The sequence below is a fragment of the Poromitra crassiceps genome, assembly GCF_964638095.1.
Source record: "Poromitra crassiceps genome assembly, chromosome: 9".
Taxonomy (NCBI): domain Eukaryota; kingdom Metazoa; phylum Chordata; class Actinopteri; order Beryciformes; family Melamphaidae; genus Poromitra; species Poromitra crassiceps.
Window position 1 is genome coordinate 11,438,020 of NC_139630.1, and position 25,000 is coordinate 11,463,019.

Genomic DNA, 25,000 nt, shown 5'->3' on the forward strand with positions numbered 1-25,000 from the left:
ACAGACAGACAGACAGACAAACAGAAAGACAGACAGACACACAGACAGACAGACAGGCAGACAGACACACAGACAGACAGGCAGGGAGACAGTCAGCCAGCGTCTTCTTACCTGAACTGTTCGATGCAGACCAGGTTCGCCTTCATCACTGACTGGCTGTTGTCATGGTTTCCTTTCAGAAACTCCTCCAGACTGGCCTTATAACTGAAAACACACATGCATGTGCACACACACACACACATGCATAAACATACACACACATCAGAGCAAGAGAGAACCTGTGCCGCCATCCTGAGTATATACACAAGATGGCAGCGCGCTGGGACGCAAAGGCTGTGCTCTCCCCAGAAACTGCTGCTTTTAGTTTTAGTGTTCGTTTTCCTGGGGGTACGGTGGCTCAGTGGTAGAGTTGTCGCCTCACACTTAGAAGGTCCTGAGTTCGATTCTCGCCTGGGACACTGTGAGCGCTGTGGTTGTGTTCCCCCCCATATCTTCAGTGCCTACTGCCCAGGTGGGGTATCTCGTCGTAAGGGCCTTTCTCTCTGTGTGCAGTTTGCATGTTCTCCCCGTACCCCCCAGGGGGTTCCTCCGTATATAACCCCCCCACTAAAAACATGCAGAAGATCAGATCATCATCGTCATCCGACCAGTGACGACAACATCCGAAGTTGGTCCCCGGGCGCTGTACGAGAAAGCGACCACTGCTCCTGGCCTGCCCCTCGGAGGAAAGGACATGCCTGGATGGGTTAAATGCAGAGGACACTTTTCACCGGCCACCGTCAGCATGAGTGTGTTGTGGCCGCATGCATGTATTGTGGTGCTCGTGTGACAATAAAAGACGGGCTTGTCCGTTACGAGAAATAGCCTGTCTGCTAGCTAGCCCGAACACCAGACTCGCAAACAAGACGCACCGCCACAACACATCGGCACCATGTCCAACAACTTTGGTACGACAGCCTTCACGCTCACCACAGCCCAGCAGAATGTGTCAGAACCACGACTGTATAAAACATATGGACGGAGTCACCGTGATGTCACCCATTGGGTTTTTGGACTTTCGTTTTGAAGTCTAGAGTATGGGAGTGTGGCCGTCGCCATCTTGCAGTTCTTGCGTAGCTCACGCGAGACGGCACGAGACCAGGGGTTTCCCAGAGCCGCAGCTCCGCCTGCTATTGGTCCGTGATCGGCAAGCTGCGCGATCAGTGGACAGGCAACCTGTCAATCATGCCAAAAACATAGTCTTTTCTATGGTCTATTTGACTCTAAACGGACGAGTTATTTAAAAATTCACACCCCGTACAGTTGTCATGAAAATTTAAATTACATCTAGCTTTAAAGACCAGACTGAAACGATGCATACGGTAAGTCAGGCATTTTAACATGGCGGTGAATGTCCTCCCTTTTGGAGCCAGCAAACAGTGGCCATTTGAAGAATTGCGGCTTTTTAGTGTCACGGCTTCATCTGTGCGAGCCAGAGCTTCCCGACTGGTCAGAAGCAAGATGGCAACCTCTATGGCTGGAAAATTAAGCCAATGTGGAAGGACCAGAAACCTCCGTTCTTCCTAATGGCAGCAGATTGGCTGCAAAAAGCAGTCAGATTGTATAGAAGTCAATGGGAAAATGGTGATTTATGATCTACCAGATGGTAAAGTGCTGGCCTTCTTATTTACCGTGGGAGCTCAGTGTTGCTATTGTAGATGCCACCAGATGCTAACGCTAAATTACCACTTGACTATCTGCTAGCAGCTAAACAACACGAGTGATTACCCTGACGGAGTTTGTTTGTTTGTTTGTTTGTTTTCATCACTGCTGGATACTTTAACGGTTAAAGTTAAAGTGGTTAAAGTTTAACCAAACCCAACCTCAAGTCTGTAGGCTAGTCCCCAAATTTGATCATCCTGTAAAATGTCCTACCAGAGGAGAAAACACACCGGATCATGTTTACACCAATAACAAGAGTAGCAACAAAGCACGTCCCATCCCCCATCTGGGCCGCTCTCATCACCTGAGCCCAGTCTATTGTCCTCACAGTCACCAAGCCAAACCCTGCTTAGACTTGGCCTGAGGGGGCTACCTCCCATTTCACAGCAGCCATTTTGACATGTCAAAGCAAGTTAAACACAGGTGTAGCCAATAACATTAATGAGGGCCCTAGCACTGGTACACCTACATGGAATGGAACCATCATTAATGTTATTGGTGTCTGTGTTTACCCTGCTTTGCACCTCAAAATGGCTGCGGTGAAACGGACCTATTGCACGCTTGATAGGCAGGCTTCCTTGCTGCACCTGATTGGACGAACGCTCTTGGTTCATCCAATCAGGATGGTTTGCGGCCCTGATTGGATGACTGGGCCATCTGCAGCGTCTGAAGCATTGGAGAAACATGGCAGGTCATTTGAAACTTTCACTTCAGCGAAATGTGTTTCTGAGAACATTTGATGCCTACAGTCGACCACGCAGTTGCTGAATCTGCCTTTGTTTTGGATTTACAACGGTTAGTTTAAAAGGTCGTATAGGAGTTTCGGGAGGAGGCGCTGCATGGACCTAATTTGCATAAAGTAGACTGGAGCTCAACCTTATGCAAATGAGGTGCAGCTACCTCAAAACGCCACTCCTTGTGTCATAATGCAATGCATGCATTGAAGTTAGGACGTGCACGCCCAATTGGACACGTACCGTGACCTTTTTTCTACTCTGTGAATCTTTATTGAATCGGATGCAATTCTTTATCTTTATCTTTATTGTTTATTTGAGCAGGGACAGTAGAAAATAAATATATTGCATCAGAAATAGCTAAGAGCTCATTTGCATCTGTAGTCCCTGGGCGCAATTCCTGCAGCACTGTGGACAAATGGATGTGAACGGCCTTTCTTGAGTATGGATGGCCTCTCTAGACGTTCTAGCTCTAGGCTGGCGCTGATCGCCCTGTGATGTCATTATTATGAGATGTCGGTGAGATGTTGTGAAGAAGGTATTGATTAATCATTGATTGATCACCTGCTGAAGAAGCCGTCCAGGTGAGCTGTGATCCTCTGGGCTTTCTTCTGGTCTCTCAGAACAGAAGCAGCTTCGGTCAGGGAGCCGTGTACTACCTGAAACACAGAAGGAAGAGTCCAAGACCTGAGCTGACCTCAGACATCTTTCAACGTCAAGCTCAGAAACACAAGCTGGACTGTGGAGGAAGAGGAGGATGACATGAGCAGTGTCATGACTGACAGCACGGTATTTCCCAGTCAACCTGGAATATATTCCCACTATAACACTTAATTAGCTGTATCACATGTAATTAACTTGCATTACCTGTATTACACCTGTAATTAAGCTGTATTACACCTGTAATTAAGCAGTACCTGTAATTAACCTGTATTACCTGTACTACTGTATACCTGTAATTAAGCTGTATTACACCTGTAATTAAGTTGTATTACACCTGTAATTAAGCAATACCTGTAATTAACCTGTATTACCTGTACTACTGTATACCTGTAATTAAGCTGTATTACACCTGTAATTAAGTTGTATTACACCTGTAATTAAGCAGTACCTGTAATTAACCTGTATTACCTGTACTACTGTATACCTGTAATTAAGCTGTATTACACCTGTAATTAAGTTGTATTACACCTGTAATTAAGCAGTAACTGTAATTAACCTGTATTACCTGTACTACTGTATACCTGTAATTAAGTTGTATTACACCTGTAATTATCCTGTATTACCTGTATGACGTCCACAGCCAGCGGGCTGAAGCAGTACTGGTCGATGACATCTGTGTTGCTCCCGCTCTGCCAGTTCTCCTCCTCCTTCTTCAGAGCCGTCCAGAGCCAGAGCTTCACTTTCCCCTGGGATCCAAACCAACCGCGTCACTCCCACCTCCTCAACATGCTGACGCTTGGTCAGGACACCTTGGCACAATGTTTTAACACACTGGGTATCCCTCTTTAACACACTGGGTATCCCTCTTTAACACACTGGGTATCCCTCTTTAACACACTGGGTATCCCTTTTTAACACTTTAACACACTGGGTATCCCTCATCCCTTTTAACACACTGGGTATCCCTTTTTAACACACTGGCTATCCCTTTTTAACACACTGGCTATCCCTTTTTAACACACTGGCTATCCCTTTTTAACACACTGGGTATCCCTTTTTAACACACTGGCTATCCCTTTTTAACACACTGGGTATCCCTTTTTAACACACTGGGTATCCCTTTTTAACACACTGGGTATCTCTTTTTAACACACTGGCTATCCCTTTTTAACACACTGGGTATCCCTTTTTAACACACTGGGTATCCCTTTTTAACACACTGGGTATCCCTTTTTAACACACTGGCTATCCCTTTTTAACACACTGGCTATCCCTTTTTAACACACTGGCTATCCCTTTTTAACACACTGGCTATCTCTTTTTAACACACTGGGTATCTCTTTTTAACACACTGGGTATCCCTTTTTAACACACTGGGTATCCCTTTTTAACACACTGGGTATCTCTTTTTAACACACTGGCTATCCCTTTTTAACACACTGGCTATCCCTTTTTAACACACTGGGTATCCCTTTTTAACACACTGGGTATCCCTTTTTAACACACTGGGTATCTCTTTTTAACACACTGGCTATCCCTTTTTAACACACTGAGTATCTCTTTTTAACACACTGGGTATCTCTTTTTAACACACTGAGTATCCCTTTTTAACACACTGGGTATCTCTTTTTAACACACTGGCTATCCCTTTTTAACACACTGGGTATCCCTTTTTAACACACTGGGTATCTCTTTTTAACACACTGGGTATCCCTTTTTAACACACTGGGTATCTCTTTTTAACACACTGGCTATCCCTTTTTAACACACTGGGTATCCCTTTTTAACACACTGGGTATCTCTTTTTAACACACTGGGTATCCCTTTTTAACACACTGGCTATCCCTTTTTAACACACTGGGTATCCCTTTTTAACACACTGGGTATCCCTTTTTAACACACTGGGTATCTCTTTTTAACACACTGGCTATCCCTTTTTAACACACTGAGTATCTCTTTTTAACACACTGGGTATCTCTTTTTAACACACTGGGTATCCCTTTTTAACACACTGGGTATCCCTTTTTAACACACTGGGTATCTCTTTTTAACACACTGGCTATCTCTTTTTAACACACTGGGTATCCCTTTTTAACACACTGAGTATCTCTTTTTAACACACTGGGTATCTCTTTTTAACACACTGGGTATCCCTTTTTAACACACTGGGTATCCCTTTTTAACACACTGGGTATCCCTTTTTAACACACTGGGTATCCCTTTTTAACACACTGGGTATCCCTTTTTAACACACTGAGTATCTCTTTTTAACACACTGAGTATCTCTTTTTAACACACTGGGTATCCCTTTTTAACACACTGGGTATCCCTTTTTAACACACTGGCTATCCCTTTTTAACACACTGGGTATCCCTTTTTAACACACTGGCTATCTCTTTTTAACACACTGGGTATCCCTTTTTAACACACTGGGTATCCCTTTTTAACACACTGGGTATCCCTTTTTAACACACTGGGTATCCCTTTTTAACACACTGGGTATCCCTTTTTAACACACTGGCTATCCCTTTTTAACACACTGGGTATCCCTTTTTAACACACTGGGTATCCCTTTTTAACACACTGGCTATCCCTTTTTAACACACTGGGTATCTCTTTTTAACACACTGGGTATCCCTTTTTAACACACTGGGTATCCCTTTTTAACACACTGGCTATCCCTTTTTAACACACTGGGTATCCCTTTTTAACACACTGGCTATCTCTTTTTAACACACTGGGTATCCCTTTTTAACACACTGGGTATCCCTTTTTAACACACTGGGTATCCCTTTTTAACACACTGGGTATCCCTTTTTAACACATTGGCTATCCCTTTTTAACACACTGGCTATCCCTTTTTAACACACTGGCTATCCCTTTTTAACACACTGGGTATCCCTTTTTAACACACTGGGTATCCCTTTTTAACACACTGGGTATCCCTTTTTAACACACTGGGTATCCCTTTTTAACACACTGGGTATCCCTTTTAACACACTGGGTATCTCTTTTTAACACACTGGGTATCCCTTTTTAACACATTGGGTATCCCTTTTTAACACACTGAGTATCTCTTTTTAACACACTGGGTATCCCTTTTTAACACACTGGCTATCCCTTTTTAACACACTGGGTATCCCTTTTTAACACACTGGGTATCCCTTTTTAACACACTGGCTATCCCTTTTTAACACACTGGGTATCCCTTTTTAACACACTGGGTATCCCTTTTTAACACACTGGGTATCTCTTTTTAACACACTGGCTATCCCTTTTTAACACACTGGCTATCCCTTTTTAACACACTGGGTATCCCTTTTTAACACACTGGATATCCATTTTTAACACACTGGGTATCCCTTTTTAACACACTGGGTATCCCTTTTTAACACACTGGGTATCCCTTTTTAACACACTGGCTACCCCTTTTTAACACACTGGGTACGCCTTTTTAACACACTGGGTATCTCTTTTTAACACACTGGGTATCTCTTTTTAACACACTGGGTATCCCTTTTTAACACACTGGCTACCCCTTTTTAACACACTGAGTATCTCTTTTTAACACACTGGGTATCCCTTTTTAACACACTGGGTATCCCTTTTTAACACACTGGGTATCCCTTTTTAACACAATGGGTATCAATTTTTTGTCACTCCCACAAACGGTGGCCAGTAAGGGCGTTGTGGTCGGGGTGGCGGATACGTTTGCCTTCGATGCCGACAACCGGGGTTCTTTTCCCAGCGTTCTCAAAGTACATCTCAACCGTAAGCCAAATTTTAAAAATGTCTTATTTAACCATGATGAGCAAACAATTTCTATAACCATAACCAAGTTGTTTTAGTTGCCTAACCATAATTGTAACACAAGTTATTGGCTACAGTCTTGTGTCGTTGAAAAATGATGAGAAAGGTAACAAAAAATTGGGGGAAAGGGCTACCCAGTGCTTCAAAAAGTGACGGAGTGAGTGCTCACCTCTTTATGGGTGAGGTACTGCTCCTCCAGACGCTCCAGGTCCTCTCTGGGTAGCAGAGATCCCAGACAGGCCGTCTTGATGTTCCCCTGCAGCTCCTCATGGTTTAAGATCTCACTGCAGCAGAGACACAGCGGCACTGAAGACGAGCTCATACTGTCAGCTCGTGCTGCATGGCTCAAAGGTTAAACTTGGAGCCTTCAACGACAAACATAACTTTATTTTCCATTTATGCAATAAATGGTTAAATCTATGACAAGATTGTTCTTGAATGAACTAATATTAGAGTTTAACTTCTATTGGAGCGGAAGCTTCAGTGACATTTAAGCCACATGATTTCTGTACGTCATCATTTATTCGCTGAATCTGTTTCCATTGCACTTAGTCGCATTTACCTTTTATCGATACACCAACTTTTCCAACTCCCCCCAAGCATAAAAACTTTTCTGGGATATATTTTTTCTGTGTTTCCACTCGGGTTTTTTGTGTAAATTGAAAATGTGCATAAAAACAGTTGGCTGGAAACAAACTTACAGGTACTCACTTTGGGTAGTAGTGGTTGACCCAGAAGAGCAGGTAGCAGCAGTCGTCGAACTGGGGCCCGGAGCGGGCCAGCTGGGCCAGGCGTGTGCTGAAGGCCCGTTGGTACAGCCCGGCGTACAGGTTGAGGATGTCGAGCTCTGGAGGGTAGCAGCTCCTCACCGTCCTGACCAGGGTCAGCAGGTCCTGCTTCACACGTTTCCCCGTACCACACACCTCCCGCTTCAGGCCCGACGACAGCCCATCCGCCGCACTCGTCTCCTCTGAGGCACAGTTATTATCGTTCCTATTTTTCATTAGTTTTGAGTTTGTATTTCATTTTTTAATTTTTGTTATCAATTCAATTTAGTTTCAGTTTTCCAGAGTGGCTTTGCTTGTTTAAGTTTAGTTTTTATCATTTAAAAATGTTTGCGTATTACTTTTAGTTTTTTCTTATAATATGGGGGGTATTTGTCAGGGCAGATGTAAGAACTTCAGAATCGGTATAGAGCTCAACAGTCACATGACTTTTCATGACGTCATTTGCCCCGGAAGTAAGTTCCGCATTCATTTTCTCCATAGACATTTCGATAAATCCTTATATAACGAGTTTTAAGGCTCGAACCAAGCCAACCCGTGACCTACTGAATCGTGAGTGACCATAAAAAATTTGGTTTAAGCGAGAACAAAAAATAACAACAGGAATTTATTTCCCGTTGTTGAACTTATGGCCCATTTCCACTGCTGGTTTCAACGCGGCCCCGCACAGCTCGTCTCGCTTTTTTGTCTCATTCCACCGATCAAAAACGTGGACAGCCCGGGTTGAGTCGGGGTTGAGTCGTGCTGCTTTTGGTCCCTGCTCTGTTGAGGTTCCAGGGCTGTGGACCTGGTACCATACGGTGACGTGAAAACACTGCAGACGACTGATTGGTCAGGCAGAATCGTGTTTACTGTAGGCCTATCTACTGTCAATGCTGGATACCAGTTTAGTGGGGCTTACCTTATTCTCTTCTGTTATTTCCAGAAGTTATTTCTTTTGTGTTGCTGCCTTCGGCTCTGGTGAAATAAAATCGATCTCCTTGCTCAGCTTTAACATGACGGTGGTTTTCAATTGTTTTGAGAGAGAAAAAGTCCGCTCCTCGGGAAGCCCTTTGTAGTTGGCTCCGCTAGGCCGCAGGCGGGGGTTTAGCGAAGCCGCGGTCTTGCCTGGTGAGTTGCCGCTGGGGTTCTCCCCGTAGCGCCTCTCCCGTCCCCCGCGCAGTGCATGCATGTGAGTGTGAGTAACAACAAAGTGATATCCATTCTCCTAGCCGATTGTCACATTTGCCCATGTACACTGTAGTGTAGGTCATTTAGAGGCACCAGTATTTCATAATCAGTTTAAAAGTTCCTTGTATGGATTTAATTTTAATGTTATACGTTATAGCCTAGTTCGGCTATGGGCGGAGGGCAGATATGCGGTCGCTATGACGACCAGGTGTGGGCGGAGGCGAGTAAACTTGCTATGGAAACAGAGTCTAAATCAAGTAGAGACGAGTAAGACCAGGTCGAGTAGAGCTGTACTGTGCTGTTATATGTGCTGGAAATGAGCCATTACTTCCGGGGCAAATGACGTCACGAAAAATCACGTGACTGTTAAGCTCTATTATATATATATGAGCTCAATACAAACGCAACACTTTACGAAGGCAGTTGACTCACATTCATGTAGACATCCCAGTCTCAATAAACATATGACCCAATGCCTCCTCATGCTTGGCCAAATCCCACATCTATTTTTTTGAGTTTAGTTATAAGTCAACATAATAACCTTGTGCGGCGCTCCTCAGCCTGGACTCCACCATGTTGCTCAGCAGAGTGGCGTGCGTGCCGAGGCACCTCAGAGGCCGCCAGGCAGGAACCCGGCCCCCCGCACGCCCCGCCCACCGCCGGTCCTGCACCTCCTGCTGCCAGACGGCGGCCACGGCGCTCCTTAATGCCTCAAGCTGGCTGGGGGAGGAGGTGCTGAAGGTGCTGTGGACCCCCATCCAGACCTGCAGCAGCAGGGCCTCCAGCTCTCTCTGCAGCTGGTCCTCCTCCTCCTCGCTGGGCTCCTCCTGACTGAACAGCTCCTCCTCCCTGAGGACCAGCCGGCTGCTCTGCTGCTCCAGACCCAGCTCCTCCGGTAGGCCCAGGGCCTCCTGTAGGCCCAGGCCCTCCTGCAGGTCCTGCTGATCCTCCTCTGGAACAGAGAAGCATAGATGATGGATTATATAGATTCATCATTCCAGGCACCATCAATAGTATGAAATGATACTCTTTCGGTCTCCTAAATGGGTGTGGTCACCTCTCCGCTTGAAGTGTGGTGCTGACCTGGAAAGCTAACTTTAGCTAGAGATAGTGAGTGAGTTCCCAAACTCCACACACAGCACTTATACAAACACAAAATTGCCCCTTGTTAGCTGAATCTAGTTGATAACTAAGATATCCGCAGAATCTTTTCTCCAACCACCTGATTTAGCGACTATATTTGCAAACTTCACAATGTAGCTTTAGCTAATCGCTACCTGCTGTAAAAATGCTATTTTAGTGTCAGAACGTTCAGAAGATATGTGGGTGGTGGAAAATGCGCCCAATATTTACTTTGATGATTATGGGGCGAAATAATCTGTCACAATCTGAGATCACGTTCACTTCTCCCAATGACTCCAACAGACTCAAGACCTGCTGCTAACCGGGTCTGGCAGTGACGAAACCCACGTGACACAGATACAGGAAGTAACTGGAAGTTGAACTCTCTCTATAGTCCAGTCTAGTGTCCTCTAGAGAGGGAGTGGCGGAGGACAAAAATGTGTGACTCATTAGCCAAGGAACAGCCAGGAAAGGGTCTCGCACAATTTGATTCAAGAAAAAAAAAACATTTTCAAAGTACAACACAAACTGTCTATTTTGCTGCAACTCGACAGTGCTGCTTAATCCAGGACCTTACTTCCTGGAACTCTTGAGAGTAAAAAACTGGTCCATTGGAGTGAATGGAGATGTCGCGACTCTTCTATATACACGGCTCTGGTCCAGTCCATTGAGTCCAATGTCTGACAGGAGTCACACGGAACCTTCACACATCACAAAGAACGGTGTTCTGCTGTCGTACAACAAGAACATCATTGTTACTGAAGCATATTCTTCTTTCAACAGATGAGTAATATAATAACTAAATGACGTAGACATTAGCCTTGTTCTTTAAACCAAATTTGGTAATATTCAAGTTTATTCATTTAGGAAAAAACCCCTTGAGATGAATCATCTCATTTTTGAGGGGGTCCTAACAAGCAAAAACACGATTCAAGGAAGTTACAATTTAAATCAGAAGAGACATGACAAACAACAAGACAAACAAGACAAAAGAGACAAGAACACTATAACTACGGCAATTAACACCCAAGTATCAGTTAGATAATATAGCAAAATAAATCAAATAAATATAAGCCAAAATAATAATCAGTAATACGTATCGTATTTTCAGTGAACTGTAGAGAACATGTATAATAGCAGATATATATATATACATATATATACACATACATAAAGTTTTTTTTTTTTTTTTCAAATATTTTTTTTATCCCATTTTATCCCCCATTAGTGCTCACTTGATTTCTCAATCCTGGTTGCTACTCCATCCTCTGCCGATCTGGGGAGAGCCAAGACTGGCTCCATGCTTCCTCTGAGACATGGGCAGTCAGCCAGCCGCTTCTTTTCACCTGACAGAGGAAGCTTCACCGGTAGGACATAGCACGTGGGAGGTTCACGCTATTCCAACCAGTTCCCCTCCCTCTGAACAGGCGCCTTAACGACCAGAGGAGGAACAGTCTCAATAAACATTAGCAACCAGGATATTGCATGTTTTTGTGAAGGGGGTTCCTATGTGAAGGAAACCCCCGGGAGGCACGGGGAGAACATGCAAACTCCACACAGAAAGGCCCTTTTGCCGACCCCACCCGGGCGGTGGGGTCGGCATGAGGACATGCGGACGGGCATGCATTCCTTCAGCGTTCACCTCGTCCCAGGTGGGAATCGAACCCACGACCTTCGAGCTGTGAGGCGATAGTGCTTACCACTGCACCACCGTACCACCGTACCTCCTCACATACATAAAGTTAAGTAATCTCTCCCCTCTGACCATCCCCTTTCTGTGAGCTAAACAGCATGTTCCAAGACATCATCTGCATGTCCAGTTTGTATAGGTTTGCTATGATAAATTACTCCTCTAACCTCAACAGTTCCATATAGAACATTCCTGACTAGCTTTACAAGGAGCGTGGCAGAAGGCATCTTTTGTTTACATGAACACTGGTGCAAAGCACAGTGCATACTGCATAGCCTACTATCTCAGAGCAGTTAAGTCTACAGGATGGTCAGTATGGTTACATTATTGACTTTTAGTAAAATGCCTACATTGATATGAATGATGGAATACACATCATAGTAATGTGAAATGCTTCAGGCTCACATTTATTGAGAAGCTTTTTTCTTCTTCTTCTTCTTTTGATTTTTTACCTCCGCAAGGGAGTTATCTTTTTGGTGGCGTTTATCTGTCTGATTGTCAGCAGGATTACGGAAAAACTACTGGCCTGATTTTCATGAAACTTGGTGAAAGGGTGTAGCATGTGTAACCGAATGAATGTGAGTCCTCGTGAGTCTCGAGCAGTAGTGGTAGCTCCGCCAAGGGAGCTAGCTCTCTTGGTGCAGTGGTAAGCGTGTCCGTCCAGCAAGCCGAAGGTCGGCAGTTCGAATCCACTCCTGGGCAAGCCCTTAACATGGGTTGCTGCAAGTACCTCCAACACAACACCGTTACACATGGGCCAAGGAAGAATCCATTACATTTTTGAACGGATCAGGATCCGATTCACGAACAAGCAATAATACAGTAGCACGAACCTTGGCAGAGGTAGAAGTGCCCTTCTAGTTACAGATGAGATCACTAGAGAGTTAAAGGTATACTGTAATAATTGTGAAGCAATTTTACATGTACATATTGATTGTTTTGTATTGTCAATGAGTAAATGGGATGTAGAATTAGACCTTCCCCACTTCCTCCGTTGTCTATAACAGCATGTGGGCTGATTTCTATGTGAAGGACTCGGGTCACATCATTGCGGAAAATCCAACAGATTGGACATTTCTGCGTGCTGCCGAGATCTACAGTGCTCTGCCAGTTAACCAAAGAAGAAGATCCACAGGCTGAAACACAAGCTTAGAAATGGAGTCCGCTAACGTCAGCGAATGATGCACTGCACAACACAGAGCCAACACAGCGAGCCGGTGACATGAAAACACTCAAGTGAGTGAAGCTTTTTTCCGAATTGGTGTGAACACACCTTGGGTCTCTCTGCTGGGTTCTCCTCTGACATGCTCCTCTACCTTTTAGACTGCCTTTTAAAAATCTGGCAAGGGACTGCAGATGTGCATGGGCTGTTGTTTGGTGTGCATTGTCCCAGAGCAATAAACATATAAAAGATAAAAACCTGCTGGGTTCTCCTGCTGGGTTCTCCTGTGGTTCCTCCAGATGTTTCCTGGAATCTTCAGCAGCCTCGGTCTCCTCCTCTCTCCTCTCTGCTCCTCTGACTCCTTTTCCCCTGAGATCACATTCACATTCAATCAGCTTCACTGGCACCCAGCCAACAAATACACCAACAGTGATGTCACACATCACAGGATCAATTACATCACTACAATATGAAATCCAGCAGATTTTGTTTTATGTTCCAACAACATGAAGTCAGAAACTCACTGATACCAAAGATACTTACTTTTATGCTTATAAACAACATTAAAAATGTCTGTGATTAAAATAATAACATGATATGAACCTTTTAGCAGTTAAATTATATAAATATTTAACCTATTTAGTATTTGTAATAATAATAATAATACATAATGATACTAATAACAACGTATAGCACCTTTTCAGATAAGAGTTTACAAGGTGCTTTGACAGACAGAATAAAAGCAGGATACTCAAATTATGAATTTAAACATATTAAACAGGGATTAAATTAGGCTATAGGAGGATAGAGGTGGAAAAGAGCAAATATTCAAGTAAGTAGTGGCATATGGTAGGATAAGCAAAATATATAACCTAATACTGTAATAACAAGATAATAACACATGTATAAACCTTTTAGCAGTTATATGATAGCTTATTAATTGGCCTACAAAAAAACCTGTTTCTGAGACATTTCTGTTGGGCATGGAGTGTAGCTTACCAGACATGATGATGGAGGTGTGCAGACGGTACCGCGCGTCATTCCGCAGGGACACGCACAGAGAAATCTATTTTCCAGGTATAGCTAAACAAAATCAAATGGAGTTTTAAAAGACGTAAAGACCGTCACACTTTAAACCTGTCTCCACCCGCAGCTTGCTCTCTCGCTCTGACTCTCTCTCTCTCTCTCTCTCTCTCTCTGACTCTCTCTCTCGTCTTGTCTGCCTATCAAACAGCACTGCAGCAGGCGGGGGCATGGCTGGTGGTGTGTGTGTGTGTGTGTGTGTGTGGGGGGGGGGGGGTTGAAGACCGCCTGCCTGCCTGCCTGTCTGCCCTTAACTGTCTGCCTCTCTGTGGAAGACAACACACACAGCAGATGTATTTTTGCTTTATCTGCTGCTTTGGTTTGAGGCACAGTGACAGCTGACTGTCTGCTGGAGGTTAGACAGAAAAGTAACACCTTTCTAACAATTTGAATGCAATCCAAAGTGCTTTAAAAGCGATTGACAAACCGTAACTGAAAGTTAATTGAAAAAGACAACAAGTTAAATGATGGGCCTCAAAGATAGAACAATAAAAAATAACAATAAGAAATAAAATTCTGAAATTGGCTACTACAAAAACTGAATATTGTAGTAAAACAGTAAGTCCTACCAACCGGAACAGGGTAGGCTACAGGGTGCTTAACTTCTCGTTGTGTCGCAGATCATTTTCTCCACCAAAAGTTACAGTATTGTAACCATCAGTTTCCATTGTATTTGTGTTGCTTTCTGCCAGCAGGTTTGAGGGGAAAGCCTTCAGTTGACTCTCACTTGCAGACAACGATGCTAACAGGAGGCTAGCGATGCTAACAGGAGGATTTCTGACAATTTCTTTACCAGACTGTAAAATAGGTTTATGACACTAGAAACTTCATTTTGTGACGTCAGGCAGATTTTAGATCCACACTCTCCTCCATCATTCCATCTGTGTATGCTGGTCTGCTGTTTAGTTCACTCTAGATGGTGTGGTCAATGTCTCCATCTAGTGGACTACAGTACAACTACATCACCTGATGTGTCTATGGCTCAGACATTTATGGCCTCAGTGGTTTGTTGACATAGGGATTAGTCTCGGTTTCCAGACGTTTGGTGAGCGGCGCCAACAGCGCCACCTAACCACCAAGGGATGGACTTATTTGCTGAAACTGTACAGGGTCTTTGTTGTTAGTACTTGCTGAAGCCGACTGTACTGGGTCTGTGTTCGTACTGGATGAGCTTGACTGTGGATCAACTTAGCTTGTACTGACTCTGGCTGATGATCCAGCATCTCCTTTACTGACAAACTTAAGCAACCTGTAAATTCTAGATAACAACATTATTATTATATTTACCAGTTGCATCTGACCCTGTTCAAACTGTTATCCCCCAGATTTCCTGTTATACATAATCAAATATAAAATACTATTTATATGGCTTGGCTGCAATACTTGATGGTCATTACTTAATGAGCAATGTGCATCCATATTGCCCAGTATGCTCAACCTTTTTTTTTTTTATATATTTTAACAATAGCTATTTAGTCAATGTCAATCCATTGCTTTCCATCATGCAGTACTCCAGACTCAACTAAACCTTGAGTGAGCCTGATAGACGATTATGTTGTCTTGTTTATTATTGTCAATGCATTTTTGGGCCTTGTTATTGTTTGTGTTTTCCTGTTTATTGTGTCTATATGATTTAGGCAGACATCTTTCCCCTGCTAACTAATATCACTGTATAGATGAAGATCGTTCTTCAAAGCCATCAGAATACATGAGATGATTAGCAGGGTTCCATATTATATTATAATAGGGTATTTGATATAATGCATGCTGACAGTGGCTGGGTCATCAGGATAGCCCTCTATCTGAACATTATTCTACATCAACACAAACTGTGGACCGACTGTGAACACTGTTGGTTAGTCCACAAAAAGTTTGCCACCCTTTCGCAGGCAGTTTTCGCCCAAGGAGGCTGAAATGTGGCATGGATCGAGGTCAAGTGTGTGTGTGCGTGTGCGTGTGTGTGCGTGTGTGTGTGTGTGTGTGTGTGTGTGTGTGTGTGTGTTTGTGTTCATGCCAATTGGCTAGAAGGAGTGGGGCAATTTCGAAATGCAGGATGGTATGGGCAGAGGGCTGAAATGTGTACAGTATCTGTAGGCTACTTTACTTCAGTATTTATATTCTGACAACTTTCACCTTTACTCCACTACAGTTGCTAAATAAAATGTATACTTTTACTCCATTACATTTCCCCTAAGCATCTTCATTACTACAAAATAAAATTGGAGCATAATAGCCTGCAACAAAGCAGGTTTGGTGAGTCAGTGCCCCTAGCTTTCACGTTAGGTTAATCACAATCCACACTCCATTCCAGTTGGTAGCAGTAATGCACCATAACATTTGCCAACGCTATAAAACTCAAGATTTCCACTCAAGCCCAGGCATGTCTTTTGCTTGCTTTTTTATTAACAGCATTTACTTGTACCTTTACTTTCAATATTTAAGTACATTACATATCAGAAAATTACTTTTGATACTTAAGTAGCCTAGAGTAAATATCAGATACGTTAAGACTTTTACTCAAGTAATATTCTAATAGGTAACAGGTGACTTTAACTTCTACAAAAGTCATTTTCTGGTAAGATATCTGTACTTTTACTCAAACTGTGTGGCTTTCAGCTACTTGATCCACCACTGGGAATTAGAAATAAAGGCCTGTCTCTAATATAAGCCTCCCAATAAAGGCCTGGGGCCGGTTGCACAAAACACATTGAGTTAAGATTTTCCTTAAAGTCTGAGTTAAGGTTTCCATCCAATTAAATCGGTTGCATGAAACACCCTTAAGGTCCCGCTCCAGTGTATTTGGTCATTTTTAAGACATTTCATGTGTAGCTGGGTTTTTCCCTGCTCTGTTGATTAGCCACAGTGTTTGCCAGTGTATTTTGTTGACAAATAACCTTATTTTGGGCTCAAGGTCCTAAAAATAGGCTGTTGGTAAAAACAGGTGATGACTTCGAATATTATGGTTGACAGCGAGTTACGTATGATATCCAGATAATAGATTACAGTAAGTTACATTTAGCTGGTGTAGCGGGCATTTGCCTCTGGCATTAGCTAGCTGTTAGCTCTGTGAGCTATGTTAATTATGTGGAAACAAAACACCACTAAATGACCAGTTTGATATAACTAAACTGACAACCTATCAATGCGGTGAGACTGTCATGGCGGCGACTTCAGCCGGTGTTTCCAGTCTGGGCACAGAGTTTAACAAAGTGAGAAAAGACACAGTGCTTCAGTCATTGGGCTGCAGTGGAACAATCAGTGGAACAATCAGTGGTGGTACCATCAGTTCTTATCAATGTAAGCTCTTTGGTGCAAATGACGTACGTACGTTGCTACAGCACGCGCACATGTACGTTTTCATATAACATCAGTGGTTATACAGGTAGGAAAAACTGACTGGAGAAGGTCTTTAAGTCATCTCCTTAAGGTTAAACATTTTAAGAAAAACTTAAGGACCAGAAATAAGCATGTTTTGTGCAACCGATTTTATTTTATGGAAACCTTAACTCGGACTCTAAGGAGAATCTTAACTCAAGATGTTTTGTGCAACCGGCCCGTGGTACCCTCTGCAGCTGAGCCAATGTTAGACGAAATACTGTAATACTCTGCTTCAGGAGTCTTTAGGTTAAAATGTTAAAACTGAAAACCAAACTAAGTCCAGCCAGTTCCTCTTCAGCTTGGCACATCAGACCATCAGAGGGTTTGGCTCCGTCCACTGGCCTGGAGGTCGACCCGCGGCTCTCCGGCCCCGCCCCTTCCCCGTCGTGGAGAGCTTGACTGTGATTGGCTAGAACAAAGCAGCCGCTGCTATCCGTCAGTTTGAAGCTCCGCCCATTCTCTGCTCATCTGGCTCTGCCTCCACAGCGGGAAGATCTGAACACACACACAGGTTGCTTCTCAACACAGGGCCTGATACACTGTGTGTTGTAACAAGCCTGGGCTTCAGAATAAAATCGACATTGTACGTTTCGGCGATCCACGGAAATGTAGAATATCAATAGAGCACTACAGGAATGAGTCCGCAAGTAGCACTTGGGTTCATCAAAAGTCGTACTTTTATGACTTTTGAAACGTTTACTGAAAATCGCATTTAAAAAATGCATTTATGTTTTAAAAGTCATAAAAGTGGCCCACGTGTGTGAAGATGATCTTGCTGAACACAAATTACCGCTCCCATAAACAGACCTTATTTGATGCATTTAAGTGAAATCCCCATTCTAAAACCCCATAGACCCCCCCCCCCCCCCAGAACCAACATGGCGGCGATTTCTGGTTAAGCCTACAAAATTACGTCATCCCTGCAGTACTCTATGTTTTGGACCAAAAATACAGTGCATATCACATTCCGAGATATGTGCGTAACAACGTTAGAGTCGGCTATTGAAATAGTGCGGTGGCCAGTAAAGGTGTTGTTGTTGGGGTGGTCGGAGGAGGGTGTTAACAGTTCCCTTTCACACCAGAGAGCCGTGTTCAAGTCCCAGCGTGTTCAAAGTCTACATTTCAACGGTAAGTCACATTTAACGTTTTTTTTTGTTATTTAAAGTCGAACTGAACCCGTTCGTCGTGTGCGTCAGAGTCCGTTTCAGACTGAAAACATAATTTGTCTGAGATAACAGGTTGAGAGGCAGGTCATAGTAGCTTGTGGATGATTTTATTTGACAATTCTGGGGACTGGATTGGGCTTTGGCCAATCCTGGCGTGTTCCGCCTCCAAATCGAGTGGGATTCAGCGTGTTGTGGCGCTCTCCTCGGGAAGAGCCTGCTGACGCGAGGGTAGTGGCTGAGTGGAGCTCAGCCAGCTGCAGGCAGCCAGCTGCCGGAGAGGAGAGTGCAGCCTGTCGGCCTGGAATCTCCGAGGTGCGACCCCTGACAACCAGGCTCTCTGCGGCGCGCGCCACTATCGCTATTGCAGTAAATAATACTCCTGGAATGCGAGTTTTAACGAGCCAGTTACATTTATTTGCATTCTTAGACATTACCATTTGATTTAGTTTGCATAATTGGCCAAGTTAGTAGTTAGTTTATCGGCTAGAAATTCTGCCTTCTTTTGGAATAGAAAATTATCCTGAAATGAAGATTTGATTGACAGCTGCCATGTCGTGATATGATTCGTTGAAATGGGGTAGAGATTTGATAGTACTAGGTGACGTCAGCAAACTGTAGATTACTGTTATGAATGAAATCTTGAGAAATGAACTTTTGATGTGAAAAAGTGTGAAAAACTAAAGAAATTAGATTTTTGTGATTTTTTGGCATACATTATTAAATAGGTGCACTGAATACCCAGGTGTTTGAACTAAAATAAAATAAAAGTCATTTTTTGGGTTCAGCTCGACTTTAAGCCTAACCCAAACCATAATCCCAATTTAGCAAAGTTATTTTAACTGCCAAAGTTTGTTTTAATTGCATAAACACAAGTTGTTGTTCTATTTGCGTTTAACGTTGGAAAGGCAGCGAGCAATTAATTGCCATTTTGTTTCAAATTTACGTTGAGATTGTACGTATCTGTGGATTGCAGAAATGTACAATGCAGAGATTTTATTCTGGTGTAAGGAAGTGTGTGATAAACCCACTGACCGTCTGCCTGGGCCTGGCCATCTCTGGGGTCATTGCCGTGGCAGTAGAGGTCGTTGCCGGGGCAGCAGAGGTCGTCGGGCGGCCAGCGGAGCTCGCCGCTCTCCACCTCGCCGCCGGCCGTCGGCTCGACCACGATGGAGGGCAGGCGGCGGCCCACACAGGGCCTCACAGCCTGGGAGTCTGGAGACATCTGCAGCAACCAGAGCACGTCAGAGTCAACCGCTCAAATAGACATTCAAAGTCACGCCCACTTCCGGGTTAGGCATACGCACCGGGATTTCATCTGCCATTTATTATTTTATATATACACCTAATGTATATATATATATATATATATATATATATATATATATATATATATATATATATATATATATATATATATATATATACATAACTGGGTCAAGTGGGCGGGGCTACATTATATATATATATATATATATATATATATATATATATATATATATATATATGTATTACGACTTCCTGTTCAAAGCGCTGTCTGTGTCAAACCTAGTCTGACTGGCTCTTCCCCTCAGCAGTGTTGGCCACAGTTGACACAATGAACACAATATAATACTGTACTGTCACAGTCAACACAATAGCAAGGCTGATCCGTGCATTGGAACATAAGGTGAATCGTGATGCTTGGTTCAAGATTCAAGATTCACTTTAATAGACACAGAAAGTAATTAGATTACAAACGAGGAATTTGCCTTTGTGCAAGTATGCGGTCACATCAATAGAAGATGAAGCAAACGAGAAAAACAATCTCACAAAAATTATAAAGTGCAAAGTAAAGTTTGTCAGGACCCCTTGGCTGTTTTAACACATTGGGCCAGGGTACCCCTTTTTCCTAATTTTTCAACGTGCAGGGTAGTCCAATAGACTTCTGTAGAACTCCCACAATGTGCAGGCACAGTAGTCCAATCGACTTCAGGGTAGTCCAATCAATGTGCAGGGTAGTCCAATAGACTTCTATAGAACTCCCACAAGGTGCAGGGTAGTCCAATAGACTTCTATAGAACTCCCACAACATGCAGGGTAGTCCAATCGATGTGCAGGGTAGTCCAATAGACTTCTATAGAACTCCCACAACATGCAGGGTAGTCCAATAGATTTCTATAGAACTCCCACAACATGCAGGGTAGTCCAATCAACATGCAGGGTAGTCCAATAGACTTCTATAGAACTCCCACAACATGCAGGGTAGTCCAATAGACTTCTATAGAACTCCCACAAGGTGCAGGGTAGTCCAATAGACTTCTGTAGAACTCCCACAACATGCAGGGTAGTCCAATAGACTTCTATAGAACTCCCACAAGGTGCAGGGTAGTCCAATAGACTTCTATAGAACTCCCACAACATGCAGGGTAGTCCAATAGATTTCTATAGAACTCCCACAACATGCAGAGTAGTCCAATAGATTTCTATAGAACTCCCACAACATGCAGAGTAGTCCAATAGATTTCTATAGAACTCCCACAACATGCAGGGTAGTCCAATAGACTTCTATAGAACTCCCACAACATGCAGGGTAGTCCAATAGACTTCTATAGAACTCCCACAAGGTGCAGGGTAGTCCAATAGACTTCTGTAGAACTCCCACAACATGCAGGGTAGTCCAATAGACTTCTATAGAACTCCCACAAGGTGCAGGGTAGTCCAATAGACTTCTCTAGAACTCCCACAACATGCAGGGTAGTCCAATAGACTTCTATAGAACTCCCACAACATGCAGGGTAGTCCAATAGACTTCTATAGAACTCCCACAAGGTGCAGGGTAGTCCAATAGACTTATATAGAACTCCCACAACATGCAGGGTAGTCCAATAGACTTCTATAGAACTCCCACAAGGTGCAGGGTAGTCCAATAGACTTCTATAGAACTCCCACAACATGCAGGGTAGTCCAATAGACTTCTATAGAACTCCCACAAGGTGCAGGGTAGTCCAATAGACTTCTATAGAACTCCCACAAGGTGCAGGGTAGTCCAATAGACTTATATAGAACTCCCACAACATGCAGGGTAGTCCAATAGACTTCTATAGAACTCCCACAAGGTGCAGGGTAGTCCAATAGATTTCTATAGAACTCCCACAACATGCAGAGTAGTCCAATATACTTCTATAGAACTCCCACAAGGTGCAGGGTAGTCCAATAGACTTCTATAGAACTCCCACAAGGTGCAGGGTAGTCCAATAGACTTCTATAGAACTCCCACAACATGCAGGGTAGTCCAATAGACTTCTATAGAACACCCACAAGGTGCAGGGTAGTCCAATAGACTTCTATAGAACTCCCACAACATGCAGGGTAGTCCAATAGACTTCTATAGAACTCCCATAACATGCAGGGTAGTCCAATAGACTTCTATAGAACTTCCACAAGGTGCAGGGTAGTCCAATAGACTTCTATAGAACTCCCACAAGGTGCAGGGTAGTCCAATAGACTTCTATAGAACTCCCACAACATGCAGGGTAGTCCAATAGACTTCTATAGAACTCCCACAAGGTGCAGGGTAGTCCAATAGATTTCTATAGAACTCCCACAACATGCAGAGTAGTCCAATATACTTCTATAGAACTCCCACAAGGTGCAGGGTAGTCCAATAGACTTCTATAGAACTCCCACAAGGTGCAGGGTAGTCCAATAGACTTCTATAGAACTCCCACAACATGCAGGGTAGTCCAATAGACTTCTATAGAACTCCCACAAGGTGCAGGGTAGTCCAATAGACTTCTATAGAACTCCCACAACATGCAGGGTAGTCCAATAGACTTCTATAGAACTCCCATAACATGCAGGGTAGTCCAATAGACTTCTATAGAACTCCCACAAGGTGCAGGGTAGTCCAATAGACTTCTATAGAACTCCCACAAGGTGCAGGGTAGTCCAATAGACTTCTATAGAACTCCCACAAGGTGCAGGGTAGTCCAATAGACTTCTATAGAACTCCCACAAGGTGCAGGGTAGTCCAATAGACTTCTATAGAACTCCCACAAGGTGCAGGGTAGTCCAATAGACTTCTATAGAACTCCCACAAGGTGCAGGGTAGTCCAATAGACTTCTATAGAACTCCCACAACATGCAGGGTAGTCCAATAGACTTCTATAGAACTCCCACAAGGTGCAGGGTAGTCCAATAGACTTCTATAGAACTCCCACAAGGTGCAGGGTAGTCCAATAGACTTCTATAGAACTCCCACAAGGTGCAGGGTAGTCCAATAGACTTCTATAGAACTCCCACAAGGTGCAGGGTAGTCCAATAGACTTCAATAGAACTCCCACAACGACTGAAATAGACGCCACAGGAGTGTGGCATTCAAATGGATGCTGTGGTCGGGGTGGATGGAGTGAGCAAACACGTGCCTTTCACACCACCAGCCTTTTGTTATTTAACCTTAACCCAAACCACAACTCTAAACTTAACCAAGTTGTTTTACTTCAGAGTGAGAGGGAGAGAGAGAGAGAGAGAGTGTGTGTGTGTGTGTGTGTGTGTGTGTGTGTGTGTGTGTGTGTGTGTGTGTGTGTGTGTGTGTGTGTGTGTGTGTGTGTGTGCGTGCGTGCGTGCGTGCGTGTGTGTGTCCCACCTGGAAAGACATTCCTTCGTCTCCTGTAGCTCCGCCCACCGCCGAGTCACAGGTGTTCGTCATCTCATCCAATCAGACTCCAGAGCTGGACAGGAAACAGGAAGGACAGCCGGATACATCAGATCGGCAATAGAGAGCCGCAGTAACGAGTCCGGAAATCATCGATGCTAACAGCCCTGGTTCAACACAGTTTTCGCCTATGGGAGTTTTGAATGGGTTTTTGGCGCGATGCTTCTAATAAGCTCTCTGGGCAACGCTGGCTTAATCAAACGCGAACCAGATGGTAGTAACATCATCTTCACACATGAAGACCACTTTTATGAGTTTTGAAGCTTTTATGTGCCGTTAAAAGGACGGCTAGCTAGCAAACGGCTAAATGAGACTACACTTTTGAGTCGATGGGGATATATACGTCAATAACGTCACCACTTCAAAGGGCGAACACGGAAATTCTCTTTCCCTCACCTGGTTCAGCCCCGTTCAGCCCGGGGTAATCAGTGCACACATCAACAACAGTCCAGGTTGAGTGCTGACGTGACGTGGAAGCCTATGCGACAGTGTGTAGTTCTGGATTAGCTTAGCTGGAGCATTTTACTTCTAGGGCTCGCATTTACGCTTCAAAACTCATGAAAGTGGTCCTCATGTGTGAAGATTATCCCGCTGAACCTTGGTTCGCGTTTGATTAAACTTGCGTTGCCCAGATACCTTATTTGAAGCATCGCGCCAAAAACCCATTCAAAAATCCCATAGACAGAAACAGTGTTGAACCAGGAAGTTCGGGACTTCCGCATTCAGCCTACAAAAATACGTCATCCCTGCGGCTCTCTATACGTCATTTTGTGGTAGGCTCTCATGACCGCGTCCCTTTTAGGGTGAAACTCGTCATAGCAAAAGACTGTACAAGAAGCCGAAAACACTTCAAACAAACTATTTAAAACGGTTTAAATTAATATTGATATGCCGAAGAGTTGCCGTGTTGTTGTTTTCACTAACAATAAATAAATAAAAACCCGGATCTGCAATGTTTTTTGTAAATAGAGTAAGGGTGACACTGTCAATGTGGATATCGATGCATGTAACCTGGTGGAACCTCATCAATGGGCTGGATACAGCGTTCATATAAGGCAAGTTCTAACTAGCCGCATAATATTAGCTTGTTTTCGAAGCTTTTTCCCCGTCCCCCTGCCGTCAAAAGCCTGTTGCTATTCTGCTAAAACTGCTAAGAGATCAGTTAAACGTTAGCTTGTCCCATTTTCTTATGTGGAGAGGCAGCCACACCAAACTCCATTCAGAAATCTGGCAACTAAATGTGGCCTTGCTTATCACATAGTGATATATAAGCAAAGTGCTTATATAGTTTTATTTCGTTTTTCGCTGTGCTGCTAAACTACCATAACCTTGCAAGCCAGCTGGATTCTTTCTTGAGATCTCTTGACGAGATTTTGCACCAGGGTCATTGAAGGGGCTCCAGAGGTCCTTGAAAAGGGCTCCAGGGGTCATTGAAGGGGTTCCAGGGGTCATTGAAGGGGCTCCAGGGGTCATTGAAGGGGCTCCAGGAGTCATTGAAGGGGTTCCAGGGGTCATTGAAGGGGTTCCAGGGGTCATTGAAGGGGTTCCAGGGGTCATTGAAGGGGCTCCAGGGGTCATTGAAGGGGTTCCAGGGGTCATTGAAGGGGTTCCAGGGGTCATTGAAGGGGCTCCAGGGGTCATTGAAGGGGTTCCAGGGGTCATTGAAGGGGCTCCAGGGGTCATTGAAGGGGTACCAGGGGTCATTGAAGGGTTACCAATACCGATAAAGGGACTCTGGGCCGGAGGCCCAGATTATCTGGGGTGCTACTGTATATTAGATGAGTCTGTCAGTGAGCTGAGCTATTCTGAGCTGTTGAACCTGGATAATATAAATTATGGATCC

General features: G+C 43.9%; 2 protein-coding genes across 2 annotated transcripts in view; both read right to left on the reverse strand.

Moving 5' to 3' along the window:
- tnfaip2a (tumor necrosis factor, alpha-induced protein 2a) overlaps positions 1 to 13,997 on the reverse strand; it is an 18,685-nt gene extending 4,688 nt beyond the window's left edge. Inside the window, exons 1-8 of the mRNA XM_083642855.1 lie at positions 13,837 to 13,997; positions 13,096 to 13,206; positions 9,405 to 9,815; positions 7,620 to 7,878; positions 7,078 to 7,192; positions 3,722 to 3,844; positions 3,000 to 3,094; positions 112 to 204 (exon numbers count right to left, since the gene is read on the reverse strand). Of these exons, the coding sequence (XP_083498981.1) occupies positions 112 to 204; positions 3,000 to 3,094; positions 3,722 to 3,844; positions 7,078 to 7,192; positions 7,620 to 7,878; positions 9,405 to 9,815; positions 13,096 to 13,206; positions 13,837 to 13,843 (1,214 nt within the window). The 5' untranslated portion in view covers positions 13,844 to 13,997. The remainder of the gene's footprint in view (positions 1 to 111; positions 205 to 2,999; positions 3,095 to 3,721; positions 3,845 to 7,077; positions 7,193 to 7,619; positions 7,879 to 9,404; positions 9,816 to 13,095; positions 13,207 to 13,836) is intronic.
- Positions 13,998 to 17,672: 3,675 nt separating this feature from the next.
- On the reverse strand, positions 17,673 to 23,117 carry LOC310782797 (protein LBH). Its single transcript, XM_083643553.1, has 3 exons — positions 23,089 to 23,117; positions 19,497 to 19,686; positions 17,673 to 17,793 (listed from the first exon to the last, which is right to left on the reverse strand). The coding sequence occupies exons 1-3, from the start codon at positions 23,098 to 23,100 to the stop codon at positions 17,735 to 17,737; spliced, it is 261 nt and encodes an 86-aa protein (XP_083499679.1). The 5' UTR covers positions 23,101 to 23,117; the 3' UTR covers positions 17,673 to 17,734.
- Between the last annotated feature and the right edge of the window lie 1,883 nt (positions 23,118 to 25,000).

What these genes read in the sequence shown, in the direction of transcription:
- LOC310782797 (XM_083643553.1), bottom strand. An exon ending in TGGCCAGGCCCAGGCAGACG is followed by an intron (nt 17,794 to 19,496) that starts GTCAGTGGGTTT and finishes GTGTGTGTTCAG; the next exon opens with ATCTTCCCGCTGTGGAGGCA.